Source organism: Staurois parvus, unplaced genomic scaffold (assembly GCF_062004578.1).
Source record: "Staurois parvus isolate SC_StPar_1 unplaced genomic scaffold, SC_StPar_1.0 ptg000081l, whole genome shotgun sequence".
In the NCBI taxonomy this organism is placed as follows: domain Eukaryota; kingdom Metazoa; phylum Chordata; class Amphibia; order Anura; family Ranidae; genus Staurois; species Staurois parvus.
The window spans coordinates 1,413,596-1,434,633 of record NW_028317877.1 but is presented as its reverse complement, the minus strand read 5'-3'; the positions used below and the strand labels follow the sequence as shown (position 1 = coordinate 1,434,633).

The following is a 21,038-nucleotide window of genomic DNA, read 5'->3' as shown; positions in this document are numbered from 1 at the left end:
CAAATGCAAATAGCACACTTGAAATGAAGTCTGGACCTTTTATCTGCTCATTGTAATTGGGATAATGAGGGAATAGCACAGACCTGGCCATGGAACAGCTGAGAAGCCAATTGTCCCATTACTTTCGGTCCCTTAACAAGTGGGAGGCACATATGCAAACTGTTGTAATTCCTACACCATTCACCTGATTTGGATGTAAATACCCTCAAATTAAAGCTGACAGTCTGCAGTTAAAGCACATCTTGTTTGTTTCAATTCAAATCCATTGTGGTGGTGTATAGAGCCAAAAATGTTAGAATTGTGTCGATGTCCCAATATTTATGGACCTGACTGTATGTGAAAGCTTTACAGCTAAAAATTTAGAATCAGTACACCCCTTTGTGCCACACACTACAAATACTACAAAGAAGTACATTTTAGTACTGTGCCCATTTAAAAATGTACAATGGTCAGGTCTAATAAGCCACCCTTTAACAGTTTTAAGATGGATAATACATTTCATACATTGTATGTATAAAATGTTGCCGACATGCACATGATGGTAGCAAGCTAAATGTTGAATGTTTGTTTTTGTAAAATTGGAACTTATTATTGGTGTCAACACCTCCCTTGCTCTAACATAAATAACTCCAAGCAAAAATATTATTTGAAGAACTAGCTTTGGTTTAAGGAAACGATTACAAATCAAACTCATACATTCCATACATGCATGTGTGTAATATGATTTGCACTGTAATAACACAAAAGGAGTATATGGAGAAGAGATGGCAACTGTACTGAGAGAAATACTCAGGTTGCCATCACCGAAGTACTGATCAAATAATTATGAGAACATTAAGCACCAAATTTTAACTACACAAACATTTTTACATACCGAGTACTCTTTGTAATGGTCCGTAATGCGCTGGCGTTCTTTTTCTTGAAGAATGACGGAGTACTCTGCATGCTTGGTTGGGTACTCCTTTATCATAAGGTCAATTACTTCATCACTTCGTAAAGCTGTCAGACCTTTAAAAAGGGCAAGGGGAGAGGAGTCTAATGTTCTAATAGTCCAACCAGAGTGAATATAATACCAGATTTTAAAATGCCAAGAGTGTGAGTTATGATCTGCCAAGAGTCCAAGTAAACTGTACTTTGTCCAAGCAGAGCAATGTAACAGGTTCATGTTAAAGCCAGCCCCTGCAGCATCTTATATCTTGCTTCCCTTCACTCCCCCACTGCTCCACTTGTAGTTAAAAAGGAGAAAAAGCCCAGCGTAAGCTTCAAGACAATGTCAGTCAGAGCTTTCAGAAGGCAGGGAAGGGTCTCCCTGCCCCACGTGATAGCACTGGTGTTTAAGTAGCCAACTGTTAAGCAGTAATGTCACATGAAAGAAAGGGAAGTGGGTCACATGACCCGCTATACCTGGAAGAACCTGGTGTTAGTCTTTGCTTCCAGCATTGAACAGATCAGCAAGGTAGCAAAAGAAAGGAGGGGAGGGAATGCAGAAGGAAGGCTTGGGCATTAACGTAAACCTGCTGCTTTGTGCTGCACAGACATAGCAAAAGGTATATTCTCAACAACTTAACGTTACAGTTAAAGAACTCCAGTCTAAGCAATAGACTTTATTTTGATTTATATTGCCAGAGTTGTTAAGTTTTTAAACAATTAAGAGGTTATTCATTTTTTTTCTCTTCTTAAAATCATTAAGAAAATGTAATAATGATTTTCTCTTGAATGAAAATCAAAATAATATATGTGTTCGTACGCAGCCCACCACCAACAACCATGTGAATCTGAAGAGGAAAATCACATTTTATTGCATTAACCATTTGAAATATAGGAACCGGCTTAGTTTTTTTTTTTCCTGTAAATAGAGTTGTTTTTGGATCACGTGGTTAGAAATGAGTGCTCAACTGTGTAAAATTGTACGTCTTCTATGTAGAAAGATGGAATAAAGATGCCCTTGGCTTCTAGAAGAACAAGAGTTTACTGGGTGTCAAGTCAAAGAATGGTAACTGGATAACAACGAGTGGGGGGGGGGGGGGGAGCAGATCGTGTTTTGCATGTAATATACTTCAATGGACCAGCACCAAACAAAAAAAACAAAAAAAAAAAACAAAACAAGTGTTGCGTTTATGATGCATTGCGCTTTTTCTTTTTTGGGCCAATAATAAAGTATGACACTTCTGTACACGTGATGAGACATTGATCGGACTTTACACTCTCTGACTCTCAAGTAGCATCAACGTCGCACTACATGAACAGAACTGTCATACTTTTCTATTAGCCAAGAAAACCCCACAAAATGCATCAAAAGTGCAAAAAAAAGAAAAATGCACCAGCTGCAACCTGCAGAGATGCGAACATAGTGTTAAAGAAAACTAAACTAGCAGGTTTGGTGAAAATTAAACAGGTTAATACCTGCCCGCACCACCAAATTCTACTTCACTGAAGAGAAAAGCTCGCTAAATATCTGCAGCGTCTGGCACACTTCAGGGTGTGTGGGATGACTAGAGGACCCCCCCCCCACTCCCCCAGGCCCTACATGACTACAGTATCAAATGATAACAATGGGGTCAGAGAAGGAACTACAGAGTGCCATAGGGGATGCTGACATCCAACACCACTACCAGTGTCAAATGTTTTAGACATTTTCAGTAAGCTTTCCTCTTCAGTACAGCAGAGTTCGTACCAGTGCCACAACAGGGCAGGTAAGTATTCACGCTTTGCAAGAAACTGCTATTGAAAAGGTTTAAAAATAGTGACAAGGTCATCTTAAGACATTATAAAAAGTAATAGTAGTACTTTGCATAAAGTCTCATGACAAGTCGCAACCCATTTCTTGAATGGCACCTGTTCCAGTCTATGCGACTAAAAAAAAAAAAAAAAAAAAAAAAAAAAAGGATACCTGCACTACTCTGATGCAACTTCAATGCGACTTAAGGGTCCCATGAAAATCGCACGACTTGCACTAGTGTGAACCGAGCCTAAAAGGGCTGGGATGTGTGGTGTAATTCAACTCACACTATATCAGTTAACAGCTGAAAATGCTTGCTTTATGATATCTTGTCTGCTGGAAGCAAGAAAGAAAAGGGGCTTCATAACGTCTATGAACAGAATCTGTAAAGACGTTAACATCCTCAACAGGAAGTGTGAGCTATTCATTGAGAACTGAGATGGCAGGATCCACTTCTGGAATAAACAATCCTTTTCCATATAATAAATATTACTAAATTGTGTATTTTCTATAGTTCTCCTTTAAACTACTTGTCTTATTCAAATTTCCTCTTATTTTTTTTACTCAGCTTACATTTGTGCTTAGAGATAGGAGTGGTAAAGCACAGTCATTACATAGTACTACTGTGCAAGGATATGTGTGTGTTCATGTTAAGTACAATTTAATCAACGTCTTCCTGACCAAAACTCCCCAATAACCCCACCAATAACCCCACCCCAACTGTTTACTTACCCAAGAAGGGCAGCATAACCTACTATGATGTACACTAAAAGTGCCAAAAATAATGGGATGCCTGCCTTTACATGCACATGAACTTTAATGGCATCCCAGTCTTAGTCCGTAGGGTTCAATATTTAGTTGGCCCACCCTTTGCAGCTATAACAGCTTCAACTCTTCTGGGAAGGATCATTCCTCCAAAAGCACATTTGTGATGTTGGACGAGAAGGCCTGGCTCACAGTGTCCACTCTAATTCATCCCAAAGGAGGTCAGGACTCTGTGCAGGCCCGTCAAGTTCCCCCACCCCAAACTCGCTCATCCATATATCTTTATGGACCTTGCTTTGTGCACTGTGCGCAGTCATGTTGGAACTGGAAGGGACCATCCCCAAACTGTTCCCACAAAGTTGGGAGCATGAAATTGTCCAAAATTACTTGTTATGCTGCCAACTTAAGAGTTCCCTTCACTGGAACTAAAGGGCCAAGACAAACCCCTGAAAAACAACCCCACACCATAATCCCCCTCCACCAAAATGTTACACTTGGCACAATGCAGTCAGGCAAATACCATTCTCCTGGCAACCACCAAACCCACACATGTGCATCATATTGCCAGACAGATAAGCATGATTGGTCACTCCAGGGAACACGTCTCCACTGCTCTAGAGTCCAGTGGCGGCGTGCTTTACACCACTGCATCCGAAGCTTTGCATTGCACTTGGTGATGGAAGGCTTGCATGCAGCTGCTCAGCCATGGAAACCCATTATATGAACCTCTCTAAACACGTTTGTTGTGCTAATCTGAAGGCCACACGAAGTTTGGAGGTCTTTAGCTATTGACTGTGCAGACAGTTTGCGACTTTTGTGCACTGAGCTTCAGCATGCGCTAGCCCCCACTCTGTTTTTTTTTTATGTGGCCTACCACTGTGGCGGAGTTGCTGTTTCCAGTTGCTTCCACTTTTCAACAGTTGACCTTGGAATATTTAGCAGCAAGGAAACCTCACAGATGGACTTATTGCACAGGTGGCAACCTATCACGGTACCAACATTTGAATGCACTGAGCTCCTGAGAGCGACCCATTCTTTCACAAATATTTGTAGAAGCAGTCTGCAGGCCTAGGTGCTTATTTTTATACACCTGTGACCATAGAGGTGATTGGAACACCAGAATCCAATGATTTGGAGGGGTGGCCCAATACGTTTGGCAATATAGTGTATATATCATCTGGAACAAACCTTCCATGCAGCTAGACCCCCCCCCCCACCTCCTAGATTAATATGGTACGATCTCCCAGAACTGGAGACACTCCATAGATGGTGCTATACAAATCTGTGTGGCCTCACTGTAAGGAAGAACTATCCACAAAATATAAACATTGGAGCAGGCAATGCCTTTCCTATTCCAGTAAGTAAGAAACTTGGGAAAAGGAAAGAGAGGCTGGGTTGTTTAGCTCAGAATGCTAAGAAAGCTGGGCAAGTGTTAATTGAAACTACTTTTACCATTAAAATAAGGAGCCAGAGAAGTTTATCAACTGGCAATAAAGAAATTGTACATTTTCTATATGTTGGCTTTTTTGAGATTTTTCTTATAGTGATCAGAGATAGTAAATATTATTTAGGCCCCTTTCATAGGAGTTGACTCCACCAGCAGACCCACCTGCTCAGCAGGGGATCTGTCTGCTGATCCCTACTGAGCAGGTCCAAGGTCCGTGTCTGCTCCGCTTATGCAGAGCAGACACAGCCCACTGTCTTTTAAGGGCGGTTGGACATAAAAGGACCGCCTGTCAGTTTACATCCAAATGTCAACTGATCCGCTATACGGACGGGGAACAGATCCTCCACCTGTATGGTTTTTAGCAGATCAGATTGGATGCAGGCGGGCATAAAATGGACATGTGTTCGTTTACATCCACTGCTCCATAGTGGGTAATGGATGGTCTGATCTGGTCTGCCTGAAAACACGGACAGGCGGACCCAATAGGTGCGCCCGCGTGAAAGGGGTCTTAGTTTAGCTTACCTGTATATTTTTGTATTCTGTAAATACAACTTGAAAAACATGCAGGAAAAGCAGGGTCATTTTAAAACATTTAACTCCTGACAAACATTCTCATATTTATATGCCACCTAAATTGTTGTGGCCACTTGCTTTATTGGATTTGGACTTTTGTCTTGCATTATTATAGCAATTTATGCAGCAATTTGCATGCTGTACATTCGCATTAGCCCTCAAGAAGTGTACAGTACAATCTAATCTCACGTGCATACAACACACAAAATTAACCTACCAGAATGTCTTTGGAGTGTAAGCACAAGCAGTTCATGCAATTAGAGTCCTAGCCAAGATTTGAAACGAGGAACCCAATGCTGCAAGGCTGAAATGCTAGCCACTAAGCCATTGTGCTGCCCAGTTATAAAACATCCTGTGTTCAAGAATGACTCTTCACAGCTGAGCTTAGGACTATGGTATCTTTATAGTTACCTAAAGTACACTGAGTTTCCGTAATAACATTTAGTTCTCGCAGATACAACTTCTCCTTGTGCGACAGATCTCTTCGTTCTAAATCTGTAAGAAACGGAAGCATTCATGTTAAAAAGCAGTTCCAAGGCAACAAGTGAAAGAATTTAGTGAGATACCAATGCCATCAAGTAAACACAGCAATTGTGCTAAAGTCAAAAGGTTCACCTTATTTATCTTTCGGCCCCATTCACACTATGTGTTGCAATGTGTTAATACAACATTTGCAGCACACCTCAATGTGCTGCAATAAAAAGGTTAGCAGAGCATCATATTGCATGGAAAAAACAATAACAAAAAACATATTGCATGTGCCATTTTATTTTAGTACATTGTACTTTCCTGTACGAGTGCTGTTCAGAGGATTACTCAGATGGAATGTGGATATCAAGACAGAAAGTTACAAGACAATGTGAAGCTTCAGTAGAGATCTTTTCACCACTGTGTCAGTAGAAGTAACATGAGACCCTAGGTGTGGCTGCCCCTGTTTAAATATACATTTCTTTTTCGCTCACTGAGGGACACTTGACATTAACACTTAAAACTCTACTACTAACATGACAACTGTTTTTGTTAGTGCCCAACAGCAAGGGGATCTTTTTTTTTTTTTTTTTAACCTAAATCAAGCCTCTTCTCTACATCATTGCTGGAACCGATCTGAGTCTCTGTGTTACCTATGATACTAAAGTAAAGGAAATATTCTCTCAAGGTTGAACTTTGCATGCGTAGATCAGCTTACAGTGCCGGGCTGGCCTCTGAAGTCTTGGATGACTAGCACCTGTGCATGCCTCGCTGAACAATAAAAAAGGCCTGAAGACCGGCACTCAGAAGATGCCGGCGAGGGACCACTGGACCAAGTATTCACCCTTCACTTCCTCTAACTGGTGGCTTTGTACTGCAAAAATCCTTTCTAGTTCTGCATAGACAAAGGGGTCGATTTATTAATGGCTAGTAGACTGTTCATTTTACAAAGGAAGTTGGCTAGAGCTTAGTGAATGAGATGAAGACCTACAGATCATTCAATCATGTGCAAGCAAATATGCAATTTTTTTTCTATTTTCCTTGCACATGATTGGGTATTCTTTGGCATATAGGCTGTTTACTTTGCAAAGGAATTTTCCCCAGAGCTTAGTGAACGAGTGCATTCAGGCTTTGCAGAGCGGTGAGCTGTGGGAAATGTCCCTGCTCCTGTGTGCCACTACTGAAGAGTGGTATTGCAGGTTTTTAATGCAAGTTTTTATAAACACCTTTGATTGTAAATACAAAGAGCACCGTTTTCCTATTCTTTCCTTGCATTACTGCACCCAGTTGCATTACTGGGTATTTCATTGAGCTGGCTACTTTGAAGCTGTGAGTTCAATCCTCCATTAAAGCTCATCTCAACTGTTTAAAAAGGGACCCTGCCTTTTTGACCCTTTATAATTATAAGGTCCAACACGGAAGGTAAGCGTTTGTCCACAAAGCCGATGGTGGTGGAGTGAACATGTTTGCACTTTTATTTCCATTTAACGAATGCTGGATGGTCACTATTAAAGTGTTACTAAACTCAGGACCCTGCATTCACTATATCTGGTCTCCCACGTTGCACAGAACATGGAAATGCAATTATTTTAGTAGATATAAACTGCTAAATACCTTTTCTCATCAGCAGTTAGAGCAGTCTTGTGACTTCTATCAGTGCCCAGCAGAGCACTGGTTAAATCCAGAAGGAGGAATTTTCATTCTCCCCTTACTGTCCCACGAGGCTGCATAACTCCTGACCTCTGTCTGGACAGTGCTGATCACATGCACCCCCCACAAAAAAAAAAAAAAAAAAAAAAAAAAAAAAAAAAACACTAAACTGAGGAGGACAGTAGAAGGGGAGGATCAGAGAAGACATGATCAAACAGCATTTTTACACAGTGCAGATTAATCCATTAGGCTCCACAGTGAGTATAACCAGCATGCTTTACGGAATAGAGGAAGATGAAAGAAAGAGCGCACAAACCTTGCGCATTACCTCAATAAATAGTGACTAATTTTATTAATAAGGAAATATACTCACAAAATGATTGTATAACAGGCATAAGTAACCATAATCCAAACAGGGTTACAGGTAAATCAAAAAAAGGGGGGGGGGATGAAGGCTAACGCGTTTCGAAGGGTGCTCCCTTCATCAGAGCTGGGTTTGGCAGATAGAAACTTCAGTATGGCAGAGTTCCCATGGCAAGGAGATATTCAGCCACTGAGTGTCAGTATTACAGCAGTTTTTTTTTTGTGCTTTACGGAATATACAGACTGTTTTGGGTTTAGAAACACTTTAAAGACTGGTTGAATGGACTCCATTTAATTTTCAATTACTTTCTAATATTTTACCACTTATTTGAACTGCATTTAAGAGTTGGTTTAAATACATTTAGTTTTGAGCACATTGGTTTCAACACTGAACAGTATTTTGCAGTGCAGTACCATTTTTTTCCCACAATTGAGTGACATAGGTCCCAGGATCATGCTCATGGCACTGCTTTGCTACAAAAAAAAAAAAAAAAAAAAAAAAAAAGGCATGTTGGTAGTGCCCAATTCTCCTGTACCTGGCATTGTAGCCCGAAAGTTTAACCCGTTTGCTTCCGGGTCTGTACGTCATACAGCCTTGACACCAGGGGAGGGTGGGGGGGGGTTCACATACACTCCTGATGGCTGCAGTCACCATAATTCTGTGTACATCTGACAGGCAGACTGCTGCCTGTCAGACAGAAGCATTGTGACAACTGTGCTTCTACCCCAATTGCTTCCACACACCCATGGTAACGTGCAATCTGCATTGCATTACATTCAGTGGAGCACAGGGGAGACCCCAGATGTCTCCTAAAAGAGAACTTGTCACCAAACAAATCATCACGTAGGAGGGCTTTTTCTCCCCTATGCAATGAAAAGAGAGTTAAAGTGTTAATAAACCCACAACAGTAAAATCAATCTGTATATGAAGTAAAGCATGCTTGTTATACTAACTGTGGAACCTAAAGGGTTAATCCTCTACATTGTGTAAAAAGGCTGTTTCATCCTTTCTTCTCTGCCCCTCCTCTTGTTGAAATGACCACCTGATACAGACTGAACCCATAGTCACAAGCACATGCTCATGTTTGGTGTGTATTGCTAGAGAGGGTTTTTTTGTTTCTTGGGAGAGTGCATGTGATAAGCAAAGGGCCAATCTACACTATCCAGACAGAGGGTCAAGACTTCCTGTGTCCTTTTGTGGACTACAAGAAAAGGATTTTACAGTGAGTACATCTCATTTTACAAACTGAACAATGACATTGATAAAATTTACTTCAAGCTACTCTATAAGCAATTACACAGAAAACATTAAAAACATTTAAAAAAGACTATATAACCTCTTTAAACATTTCTTTCTTTGCATGGGATCACATCTCATTACCTGGGTATTTGCGTTTAAAGGAAGTGACACCCAAATATTCACTGACTTGCTCTTGTAACATATAGTACTCCCCTGTTTCATCTGATGGCCATTTATATTCAACTAGATTTTCTGCTGGGAAATAGCTGGAGCTGATGGGGGAGAAAAAACAAAAAACACACATACATGTTATTTTAATTATTATACAGGATTTATATAGCGCCAACAGTTTTGCTCAGCGCCTTACAATATAAAGGGAGACAATACCGCAAAGATACAGTTCAATACAAGAGGGCCCTGCTCCTTGGAGCTTACAATCTTATATGAAAATAACCTATGCAACCAATGAACAAATCCACACACAGATATTGAAGGTGAAGCACAACCAATGCATCTCAAATTTGTATTGCTCTCTTTGTCCCACTCCCTCCATTTCCTGTCTGATAATCACTAAGACAGAAAGGGAGAAAAGATTCAGCCATCAACTTTCCTGTGGTCCCGACAAAATCCATCCCCATCATGTCCAATAACCCCGCTAAAAAAAAAAAAATTACTATTTCTGTTGTCACAGGTTATAAGATTTTAACAAGGCAATGTAAAAATAATATATATATATATATATATATATATATATATATATATATATACATACATACACACACACACAAAACTCCGTCCCCCCCCCCCCAAAAAAACAAAAAAAAAAAAAACCACACACACACACACACACACACACACACACGATTGGATGCACTTGCTGTTCAGACCACCATTATTCCATCTAGCGCCTTTGATTGTAGCCCTGGTTCACACTGTGCAAGCTGCTTGTGGGTGTGGGAAAAGCGACCAAATCGCCTTGCTCCTAGGAGATGCGCAAGTCTGCCATTCATTCTGAATGGCACCTTTATGCCTCTCAGCCCACAGCACGTTTGCAGGTGTAAGAACTGCAAGGAAATTGCATGGTAAAAAAGACTATGTGGTTTCCCTGCAGCTGCATTTTTAAAAAGAAGCATGCATTTTTTTTTTTTGCAGAAAACACAGGCATGACAGCCAATTGAAATGAACGCGCTGCCATGCCCAGGCAAACACGTGTGAACCAAGCCATAAAGTTTAAGTCTGTGAGCCAGGTTATGTTGACAGGACCACCCATGGCTCAAAATTTGTCCAATGCAGCAGGCTGAAATCAGTTAGGACATCTTTAGAGAGTACAAAAAGGAAAGTTCTCCTTATACCATTATGGCCAGTCACATGCACACTATGGCAATAGCTTCTATACCACCCATCTATCCCCCCCTTTCCAACCCAGTTTTAAAGGATAAGTTCAGCATTTAATAAAACGTAGTTAGACTTACCGGAAACTTTATTTCCAATAGTCTTCCAGGACAGCCCATGAGACGTTGAGCTCCACACACAGAACAGGAAACATGTTACCCCATTCAGAATAAAAAGGTGGTCCTCCAGGCCCCTACTTCCAGTATATTCAAGAATCGAAGGATGGACCTGAAAAACAAAACTACAGACAGCATAATCAAAAGTAAAGGGTGGTAATCCGGCTTTCCTGGAAGATTCTTGGAAATGGAGTTACCGGTAAGTCTAACTCCGGTTTTCCCAAGTCGTCTTCCAGGACAGCCCACAAGATAAGCAAGAACTTACCGCCTGGAGGACCTTATGCCCAAAAGCCTGTTCCTGACTGGTCATTAGATCCACACAATAATGTTTAATAAACATGGAGAGGCTTGATCAGGTAGTCACCCTGCAACAGCCCTCTCTACCCAGGAAGTGAAAAAGGCCCTTGTGGAGTGTGCATTAACAAAGAGAACCGGCTGGTCTCTAACTTCATATAATAGACTGATGGCCTGTTTAATCCATCTTGCAATAGTGGCTTTGGATGCTTGCTTTCCCTTGAGTTTTCTTACAAAAAGCACAAATAATGCATCAGATTTCCTGTATAGTTTAGGCACATCTAGAGAATATAGGAGACATCTCCTGACATCCAAAAAACCGAAGTTGCTTTCTCTTTCACTGTTTGGAGAGGCACAGAAAAAAGGCAAAACAATATCCTGTGCTCGATAAAAAGACGAGGTGACCTTAGGCAAGAATCCTGGGTCAGTCTTAAGGATCACTCTATCTTCAAAAATCGACATAAAAGGCAGCCTAATCAAATGAGCTTGAAGCTCACCAATTCTTCTGGCTGAAGTAATGGCTATGAGAAAAACCGTCTTTAGGGTCACAATCTTAATGGATGCCTCCTGCAGAGGTGCAAAAGGACTGGAACGCAATGCCTGCAAAATCAATGACAGATCCCATGAGGGACAGGTTCTGACTTGGATAGATTTCATCCTGGAAACCACTTTAAAAAAAAATTTTGGAGACCATGGAGTTGTCCATAAGAAACTATTTGAGAAAGGCACTTAAAGCAGCTGCTTGAACCCTCCAGGTGCTGAGAGACAACCCTTTATCTAATCCTTCCTGAAAAAACTCCAGGATTGTCTGTACCAAATGGGACTGACTTCCCCTGTTCTTCCATCCAGGAATTAAATTTTCTCCATACTTTAAAGTAAATGGCTCTTGTAACTGGCTTTCTACAGTTCATGAGTGTGGCCACAACTTTGTTAGAAAAACCCTCTCCCTTCAAGACTTGCTCTTCAGGAACCACACTGCTAGTCTTAACATCTCCAAGTTTGTGTAAACTACTGGGCCTTGAGACAGTAGATCCTTCCTCACTGGAAGGAAAAATTGGAGGGGTGACTGTTAAGGATTGAAGAACAGCAAACCAGGCATGCTTCGGCCAATATGGGGCCACCAGAATTAAATTTGTCTTTTCCACCAGAAACCTCTAATACTAGCGGAATTAGCCTGAAAGGCAGAAAAGCATAAATTAGATTGTAGCTCCAAGGATTTGCCAGAGCATCTATACCTACAGCTGCATCTGCTAAACTCAGGAGAAAAAAAAGTTTTGGTCTTCACATTCACTTGAGTGGCGAAAAGATCCACTTCTGGCTGCCCCCAAAGAGTTGTGAGCCAGGAGAAAAATTTGTTGTTGAGGCTCCACTCCTCCTGACTCACCATCTGGCAACTTAGAAAATCTGCCAGAATATTCTGAGTGCCCTTCAAATGAACTGCTGAGGTAGAGGCAAGATTCCATTCTGCCTACCTCAGTATCCTGTCTGAAATTGCCTGCAGATTCGAACTACTTCTGCCCCCTGCCTGTTGATATACACCGCAGTGGTACTGTTGTTTGAGAGTACCTGGAGATGATGCCCCCTCAGTAGAGGCTGAAACACTTTCACTGCTCTTTGGACCGCCAACAACTCTTTTTGATTCGAAGAGGCCCTGGCTTCGGTCCTTGACCACTGTCCCTGCGCAAAATCTTGCTCCCCACCCCCAGGAGCTAGGGTACATTCTTATTCTCCTGGAAATAGGATAAGTCCACTCCAGCCCTATACTGAGATGAGACCTCATTCTCCACCACCACTGGGATTGCCTGACCCTGTGGGGAAGAAGAAATTAGGTCCTCAGGGTGTCCCTTGAACCGTTCCAGGTTTTGACTAGGAACATTTGCAATTTTCTATGATGAAAATGAGCCCATGGAACAGCTGGGAAGCATAAGGTTATGAGGCCTACTGTAGAAGACATTCATTGATGCAACAGGGAGATTCTATTGTAGTCCCACTACCCGATATATCATTTTGCTATATTTGTCCTCTGGAAGAAAAATCTTTTGACTGACAATGTATTCTGATAGTCTTGGAGGGAATCAGATTTGATTTCTCCCAATTGATGAGCCATCCAAGGCACTGCAGATGATTCTGAGTGATCTTTAGATGCTCTAACAATTCCTGATGGGATGGGGCCAAGAGAAGATCGTCCAAGTAAGGGATGATCAGAATGCCCTTTTCCCTTAATGGGGCTAATGACTCTCCCAGCACCTTTGAAAAAAATCCTTTGAGCCAATGGCCATCCTCAGAAATTTCTGACATGCCGCATGAAAAGGGAATGCAGTGAAAATTGACTCCATCTGAAACAGCTTGTACCTCACTGACCTGTTTAGGGGTTTTAAATTCAGAATTAGTCAGAACTTTTTTTACAACAAAAGAGTGCGAGAAAAACCTCCATCCCTTTCCAGGTGTGGTACTGGGATCAAAATCTTCTGATCCACCATCTTTCTAATTAAGAGATACAAGGCTTTTGCATTCTCCCGATTTTCGGGAAAGCCTCGTGAAAAATAAATAAATAAATCTTTGAAGCGGAATTGAGTCGAATTCCAGTCTGTATCCCTGACCTATCAGGTGAAGCATATACTGACTGGAGGTAATGTTTTCCCAGTTTGAGAGGAAGTCCCCCAGTCTTGCTCCCACAGGCAAAAGAGCGTCATTGTGATTTTGGGGGGCTTTGAGGATTGAATAAGATTCCTTTTTTACCTTACCCCTTGTGACCAGATCAATGCCTTTTCAGCCTAGGGTCCCTGTCACTGCCTTTGGCCATGAAAAAAAAAAAAAACCTTAAACCTGTGTTTTTCTTCTTTTCTGGAAATGCTTTCTTCCTATTGGGTGTATTTTCTAAGGCCTCCTGTAACCCTGGGCCAAAAAGATTATTCCCAGAAAAAAGGCAAGGTGAATAGATGCATCTTTGATGCAGTATCACCTGACCAGATTTTAAGCCAAAGCACCCTCCTGGCAGAATTTATGAGGGCCGCAGACCTAGCCGCCATCTTTACAGCTTCAGCTGAGGAATCTGCAAGAAAACCTGCCACCTTAATCAAAAGAGGGAGATTCTTCGCCATATCCTCTCAAGTACCCACAACCAGGTGTGACTCAAGTTGTGTTAACCAAAAATGCAAATTTCTTACTAAACAAGTAGCTGCAAGGGCTGGTCTGAGGTTAATAGTGGAATCCCAAGCCCTTTTAAAGGAAGAAATCTTTTTTATCCTTAAGAACCCCCATATCTTCAAATGCCAGGTTAGTACTGACACTTTTGAAAGTGGTGCATCCAATTTCGGGACCTTATTCCATGGATGCTGAACATAGTCATCAAAAGAAAACCTCCTTTTTAGGCTGTTAGAAAAGGAAGGCTTACGCCTGGGTTCCTTCCACTCCTAATGAATAGCATCAGTAAGGGATTTGTGAACCGGAAAAAAAATCTAGACCTCTTGATTTGTAAACCTTCATACATCAGATCATGTTTAGAGAGCTGAACTTTCTCTTCAATGTTAAGTGTTTCATAAATTGCTTTCAATAAGTCAGCAATATCATCCAGTGAAAGCTTGTATCTAGACTTCACAGGTACCAAACATTCCTCCTCTTCTTTGTCAGACTGGCCAACCTCTGGATCACTCCCAGAGGAAGAGGCAGCATGAGTCATTAAAAATTCCTCCAAGGCTTCTCCTCTGACCTCCCTGGCTGGAGAAGGCCTACTAGATGCCGCAGAAGTCTTCGGTAGAGTAGGAGAAGGACTTTTGAAGTCCGACATAAATGTCTTAATTGTTTTTAAAGTGCTAGCCAGTTCTTTTACAGACAACAGCTTAACACAAGTTGAGGTAGAATCCTCGTTAACCAGACTATTGATACAAGAACAGCATAAAGGCTTGTTCCAGGAGGAATTTAGCTTTGCCGCAAACACACAGGCTCCAGACCTTTGTCGTGAACTTTAGTCTGAAAAAAAATAAAGATACCCTCAGGAACTGCTCACTAGAAATCAACTCATTCCCTGTGCTTGTAGTGGGAAAAAGAAACGTGCCCCATCAGGTATAACCGAACACCAAAGGAGCTGTAGATGACAGTAAAAAACACTCACATTAATACAGCTAGGAGCCCTCCCCCTTGTATCCATCTCTGATGTACTGGTGCCTGAGGGTCCGAATTCAGCTGTAACCGAGGGTACTGCTGAAGACTCCATGACTTACCCTCCTGGAATCGCTACTGCAGCCTCTGCTGGGAATGATCCACCGCACACCAGCCACCCTCCATGCCTGCTTGGCACCTTTAAGGGAACCGGAACCAGCGTTCCCAGCGCCCGGAAATGACATCACATGCCCCCAAAAGTGAAGCCTCCGCTTCTTCCTGACCAGCTTGAATGCAAGGTCCCACCCCCTCCACCATACAGGAACGCTGGCCGGCTCCATCTAGCCCACACTAGGCAGGAGCCGCAGAAAAAGATGCCATAGAATACCTCCTGCAGAGGTTCCCAGTCCTGCACAGCCAAGGAGGACATGACCAGCCGCACACCTGCTTCTGGCAAGGGGGTAAGCGAACAACGGCCACGACTCACTCTGGTCCGACCCTCCCCTGGTCTAAAACAAAGCAGAAAGGCAAGGCAATACTCCTCTTTCCCCTAGATCAAAAGGAGATATTGCACAAAAGGGCGCAGTATACCAAATTCCAAAGAATCTATCAGGTTCTAGGAAACATGTTACCCCCGTCCAGAGGAAACACGAATACTGGAAGTAGGGGCCTGGAGGACCACCTTTTATTCTGAATGGGGTAGCGTGTTTCCTGTCCCATGGGAAGAACTCAATGTTTCATGGGCTGTCCTGGAAGACAAAAAAAAAAAATAATACAAAGTACATATTTTTGCAGGAAAAAATGTGCATTTATTATTTTTTCCCTAAGAAGCCTGGAAGGTGTTGCACCCATAGTCAGTTGATTAGGGGTGCACTGCCAGACTCCTGCAGACAAGCTCTGCAGCTTTCAGCCTGTACCTTCATATGGGCTGACTGATTACAAGCCGCAAGGCTTGTGAATGAACTACGAAACCACTCATCAGCAACCCTGAAGTCCATTCAGAAATACAAGCAGTCAGCCACAAAAGCTAATGGTACTTGTACTGCAGATCAAGTCATTTAAAGGAAACTGAAAGATGTACCCATGTGGGCAGAGTGCTGCACAGCCACGTTATTCCAAATAGCGACAGCATGTGCCAGGGGAGAAGATTAGGGGGAGGCTGCAGCTGCTGGAATGTTACTTGTTCTGCCTTATATACAGGTGGAACAAAAGGTAAAACATACCCTTTTAACTGTTGCATTAAGTGGCATGCACAATAAACGTACCCAAAATCTTGATTTGAATTTTCACAACTTGGAGAACTTTCTCCAGATGCTGTTCTTCTTCTCTTCGATTGCTGACTTCCATCATTAGAAGTGTCCTCTGTTTCTCTGCCATCGTTAGAATTGTCTTCCTGAAGTACACAACAAAAAACTATAAAAGATCAAATATGCACATAAAAAAAATAAACTATGCATCACAGGGAGAGAGCTGATCACAGAAAGTAAAGCAGATATTTTTGGAAACATCACAAAACAGCTATATCTGTGCGGGGGGCGTTCCCGTCAGTCACAGCTGTACAGGCTCTACTCACATACTGACATTTCTTACTCTTTTACTGCACATGGTGAGCTTCTCACAGTGTGAGTTAGAAACTGTAGTCAGATACAGACCACCTCATTGCCTGCCTGGACGATGTCATCTAGCTCTTTCCTCCTCTACCACACTTGTCCCTGGTCTGCCACTTTCCTTCACTGTATTTCAGTTCTTTTATGAGTGAAGGCTCAGCATCACATGTGGGCATTACCTAAAGCGGTCTGCATGAAAATACAGTCTAGGAAAGCCCACTCCTCCTGAAAGACCTCTATCCATCAAGCAATTTTTAATCATGCACAACGCCAACCAAAAGCCAGCAAAGTGCTATGATGTTTTCAGGAAGCAATCTACAGTGCCCTGCCAGCAACTCCTCCCAGCTATGATCTGCCTGCCTTGCATAGAGAAGCACCGAGACCCAGTAAAGACATCAATGGAACTAATAAAACATTATGCAAAGAAAATTGAATTTTATTTAAAATGCCATGAGTCCAAAAATAAAAAAAAAAAAAAAAAAAAAAAGGAGGAGAAACCAGGAAAGGCAAAATATAAGCAGAATAAACTTTTGCTTGAAGGTAGCTTTTTCATTTGCATGGCCCGTCTGATGCGCAAAAAAAAAAAAAAGCAACTTTTTTTTTTCTCTTTAAACCACGTAGTGCACCATGACACACAGTATCAGTCAGAATATACGGTACCACAGAGCACAAATGCACATAGTGCATAGTGTAAACCTTCATGGTGATCCAGAAGAATCACCCAAATAATGTATTCTGTTACTCTGTAAGGTGAATAGCCAGGCTTCCGTTTATACACACACTAAAGTGGAACTGAAGGCAAAAAAAAAATTTAAAAATACCAACAGGTAGGCTCTATATTGCAGAGGAGACATGCAATAAAATACAATTACCTACCTGTTTGAGGTTCCCTGCAAAATGTACAATGAACTGCGCAGCTCAGTTTACATTCTGGCACACTGACAGATCAACACGATTAAAGACCCAGAGAGAAGATGCCACGAGGAACCTTGTGGACATTGAACCATTTGAGAATAGGCAAGTATGTGCCATTAGTTCTGCTTTAAAGTTCTTGTAAACACGCCTATATACCCATCGAAGTGCCTGGCTTCAGGTGATACACAGTTGAAAGAAATCCTCCTACATACAGTATGTTGTACCTGTTTATCTGCAGTCTTCTCTATATCAAAGTCCAGAATTTATAAAGCATGTCTGAGATTTCAGAAACGAGGGGGCAGATAGCTGAAATTACAGACTCAGTGAGGAGAGCTCTGACAGTTGGAGGAAGGGACCCCCCCCCCCTCCCGACACAGCACATGGGAAGAGAGCCGAGGCTGTCAATCACAGTCTGTGTGCTGGACGTCCCTCCCGTCACCTTTTTTCATAGCTCATGTCTGTGGTTTTAAACCACTTTAAAGCGGAGCTCCACCCAAAAGTGGAAGCTCAGCTTGTTTGCCTCCCCCCACTGCCATATTTGGAAGGGGGAGCGCGTAACTGGTTTTGACAGGTACCCGATCCCACTTCCAGCTCAGTTCGCTGCGGAGAAGTGAGCCGGAAGTTCGGCCCCCTCCTTCCTCCTGCAGTCTCCTGGGAGCCTTCACAGGTCCCAGAGGACTGCTGGACCAATCAGGAGGCGCAGCATGAGTGGGCATCCAGCTGTGAAGCCGCAAGCTGTCACAGCCTTGGGGCCCACAGTTGAGATGCCAGCGCCATGAAGAGAAGAAGAAAAGGGACATCACTGGATCCTGAGACAGGTAAGTGAGTGTTTATTAAAAGTCAGCAGCTACAGTGTTTGGAACTGGAACTCTGCTTTAAGGCTACAATCAGACAGGTGATGAGAGAGAGAGAGAGAGGCCGCTCAACCCATACATTATCCAATTTTCCATTAGCTTTACCAAAATCATACAATAAGAGGTCAAACGTAATCAGGTAAGCCCTTGCACTGCATAGCTAAAGGTAAATCTAAGGGAAATTGAAGAAAATGTTATAATGTATAGTCAGCTTTAGCCTGGGTTAACACCTGAGTGCGTGTGACCGCGCTTCTCTTCCGGTTTTTTTGAGAGCATTTTGTATGCATTTTCAAGATTTTTTTTTTTTTAGGTTGTAAAAACACAAAACCCTACTAAAAACACATCTGCATGCATTCCTGATGCACTTGCATTGAAGTTTATGGACCCCAAATATGAACATTTCTGCATGGAAAAAAAAAAGAAAAAAAAAAAAAAAAAAAAAAAAAAGGGCCCTATACTGCTTCCAAAAAATGCACTACACGAAACTTCAAAGATATGAATGGGACCCACAGGAAACCATGGTAAATTGAGTGTTGTGCGTTCCTGCATTTCTGAAAACATGCTAAAAAAATGCTGAGGGGGGGCTGCAGCCATTCATGACTGTTTTCACTACCAGCGATTCCTGCGCTGATCGTGGCTGTATGCATCCAAAATGCAGCTATTCACAGACACACACACCTGTCATTCCAGATGCAGAAATTCACAGATTCTTGCCACTGAAAGCTGCAGGGTGTGCTAATCACCAGTCTGAATAAAGCCTTAAAATTGGAGGACAAAAAAAAAAAAAAAGATAAAGCGCGCAGTATTTTGTCATTCAAAAATAAGCTTCCAGATCCCGAGGTATTCATTCACACAAGCCTGTAAGTTAAAAACACATGTGTCCTGGTGTATGATGCATAGAGGCAGGGGGGGTTAACGCAATATGGTGTTACAAATTGTGCAGTTTACTTTTTTTGTACTCTTTACAAAAATGGCACTCCATTCGACATCCCACCGCAGCACACTGTGGACATATGCAATGCACAGATTTGCGCTGCGTAAAAACCCCAAAATCCTGCACGTTTCTGCATTGCATCACACCTTAACGTGCCAATATGGTGTGAACAGGGCACATAAAAATTATTTCTATGGGCCCCTGCATTCATCTATGGCAGGAGTCTCCAAACTTTCTAAACAAAGGGCCAGTTCACTGTCCTTAAGGGGGGCTAGGGTCACTGGGAGTATAAAATGCCCCGCCCTCGGCCGGCACGGCCGGAGCCCGGCCCAGGCCCCCGGCCGGAGCCCGGCCCAGGCCCCCGGCCGGAGCCCGGCCCAGGCCCCCGGCCGGAGCCCGGCCCAGGCCCCCGGCCGACACCGGCACGGCTGGAGCCCGGCCCAGGCCCCCGGCCGACACCGGCACGGCTGGAGCCCGGCCGACACCGGCACGGCTGGAGCCCGGCCGACACCGGCACGGCTGGAGCCCGGCCGACACCGGCACGGCTGGAGCCCGGCCGACACCGGCACGGCTGGAGCCCGGCCGACACCGGCACGGCTGGAGCCCGGCTGAGGCCCTCGGGCCGACAACGGCATGGCTACAGCCCCTTCATTCGTTTCAATGGAATGCCCCATTGTTGGTGTCAGTGGATGGAATAGTGTCTTGTATCAGTAGGAAGAATAGTGCCCCAAGGGCCAGATAAAGGCAAGCAAAGGGCCACACTTTGGAGAAGGCTGAGCTAAGTTGGTTGGCACATATACCCACAAGAAAATAAAAGTCTCATTTACCAGAACAGATATCCATGTCATGAATTGCCTCCTCCATACAATAGAATGTAACCTAACGTACAGCACACACTGTTGGCACCTTCTAAATCTTGCATTCTAGTGATGGAAAGGACAGAGCTGTTCAGGGATGAGGGAGCCGCAGACACACACTCCTTCCTCTCAGCACATATTCCAGGTAGAGGGAAGTCTCTGCCATACAATGACAACACACAAGTGTCAGCTATGACTGCACGGTGAGAGAGAACACAGGCAGCTCCATGGAGCGCACACTACCACACACAGCTCTCTCACCTTCAGGGAGGGGGGGGCCGGAGTGGACGGCTCACTATCACACGGAGGCCTCATCGCCGACAACACAGCGGCCATATTGGAGCCAGCACATGAAATCACAACAACGGGAGAGCAGTATTAAACAGACCCCTCCCCTACTATGCATTTGCTTCTATCGCGAACAAAAGCCACACCCACTATGCATTAGTCAACACAGCACAAGGACCCGCCCTTAGACAGACCTTATTGGGCTAAGCACCGCCCAGAGCCCAGCCCACTGACAATGTACAAGACGCAGGCGCAAAGCCCGCCATTTTACATGGAAGTGTCTGTGAGAGGAAGGTGGGGAAAACGCTTAGTAGAAACGAGCAATGACTGGTTCATTAATGTGTTCTTGGTTCATTGCAGCAGTGTGTAACTAGGAAGAGAAGGGAGTGTATAGAGACTGGAGCTGATAGAATGTGGAGCACCTTTCCTCAGCAATCAGATTTCAACTTTCATTTTCA

General features: G+C 43.1%; 1 protein-coding gene across 2 annotated transcripts in view; it reads right to left on the bottom strand.

Annotated features, from left to right (window-relative positions):
• PHF10 (PHD finger protein 10) overlaps positions 1-20,708 on the bottom strand; it is a 62,170-nt gene extending 41,462 nt beyond the window's left edge. For both annotated transcript variants that reach the window (XM_089669695.1, XM_089669696.1), the window contains exons 1-5: positions 20,554-20,708; positions 16,391-16,518; positions 9,367-9,497; positions 5,916-5,999; positions 875-1,008 (exon numbers count right to left, since the gene is read on the bottom strand). In XM_089669695.1, the coding sequence (XP_089525821.1) occupies positions 875-1,008; positions 5,916-5,999; positions 9,367-9,497; positions 16,391-16,518; positions 20,554-20,628 (552 nt within the window). In that variant the 5' untranslated portion in view covers positions 20,629-20,708. The remainder of the gene's footprint in view (positions 1-874; positions 1,009-5,915; positions 6,000-9,366; positions 9,498-16,390; positions 16,519-20,553) is intronic.
• Between the last annotated feature and the right edge of the window lie 330 nt (positions 20,709-21,038).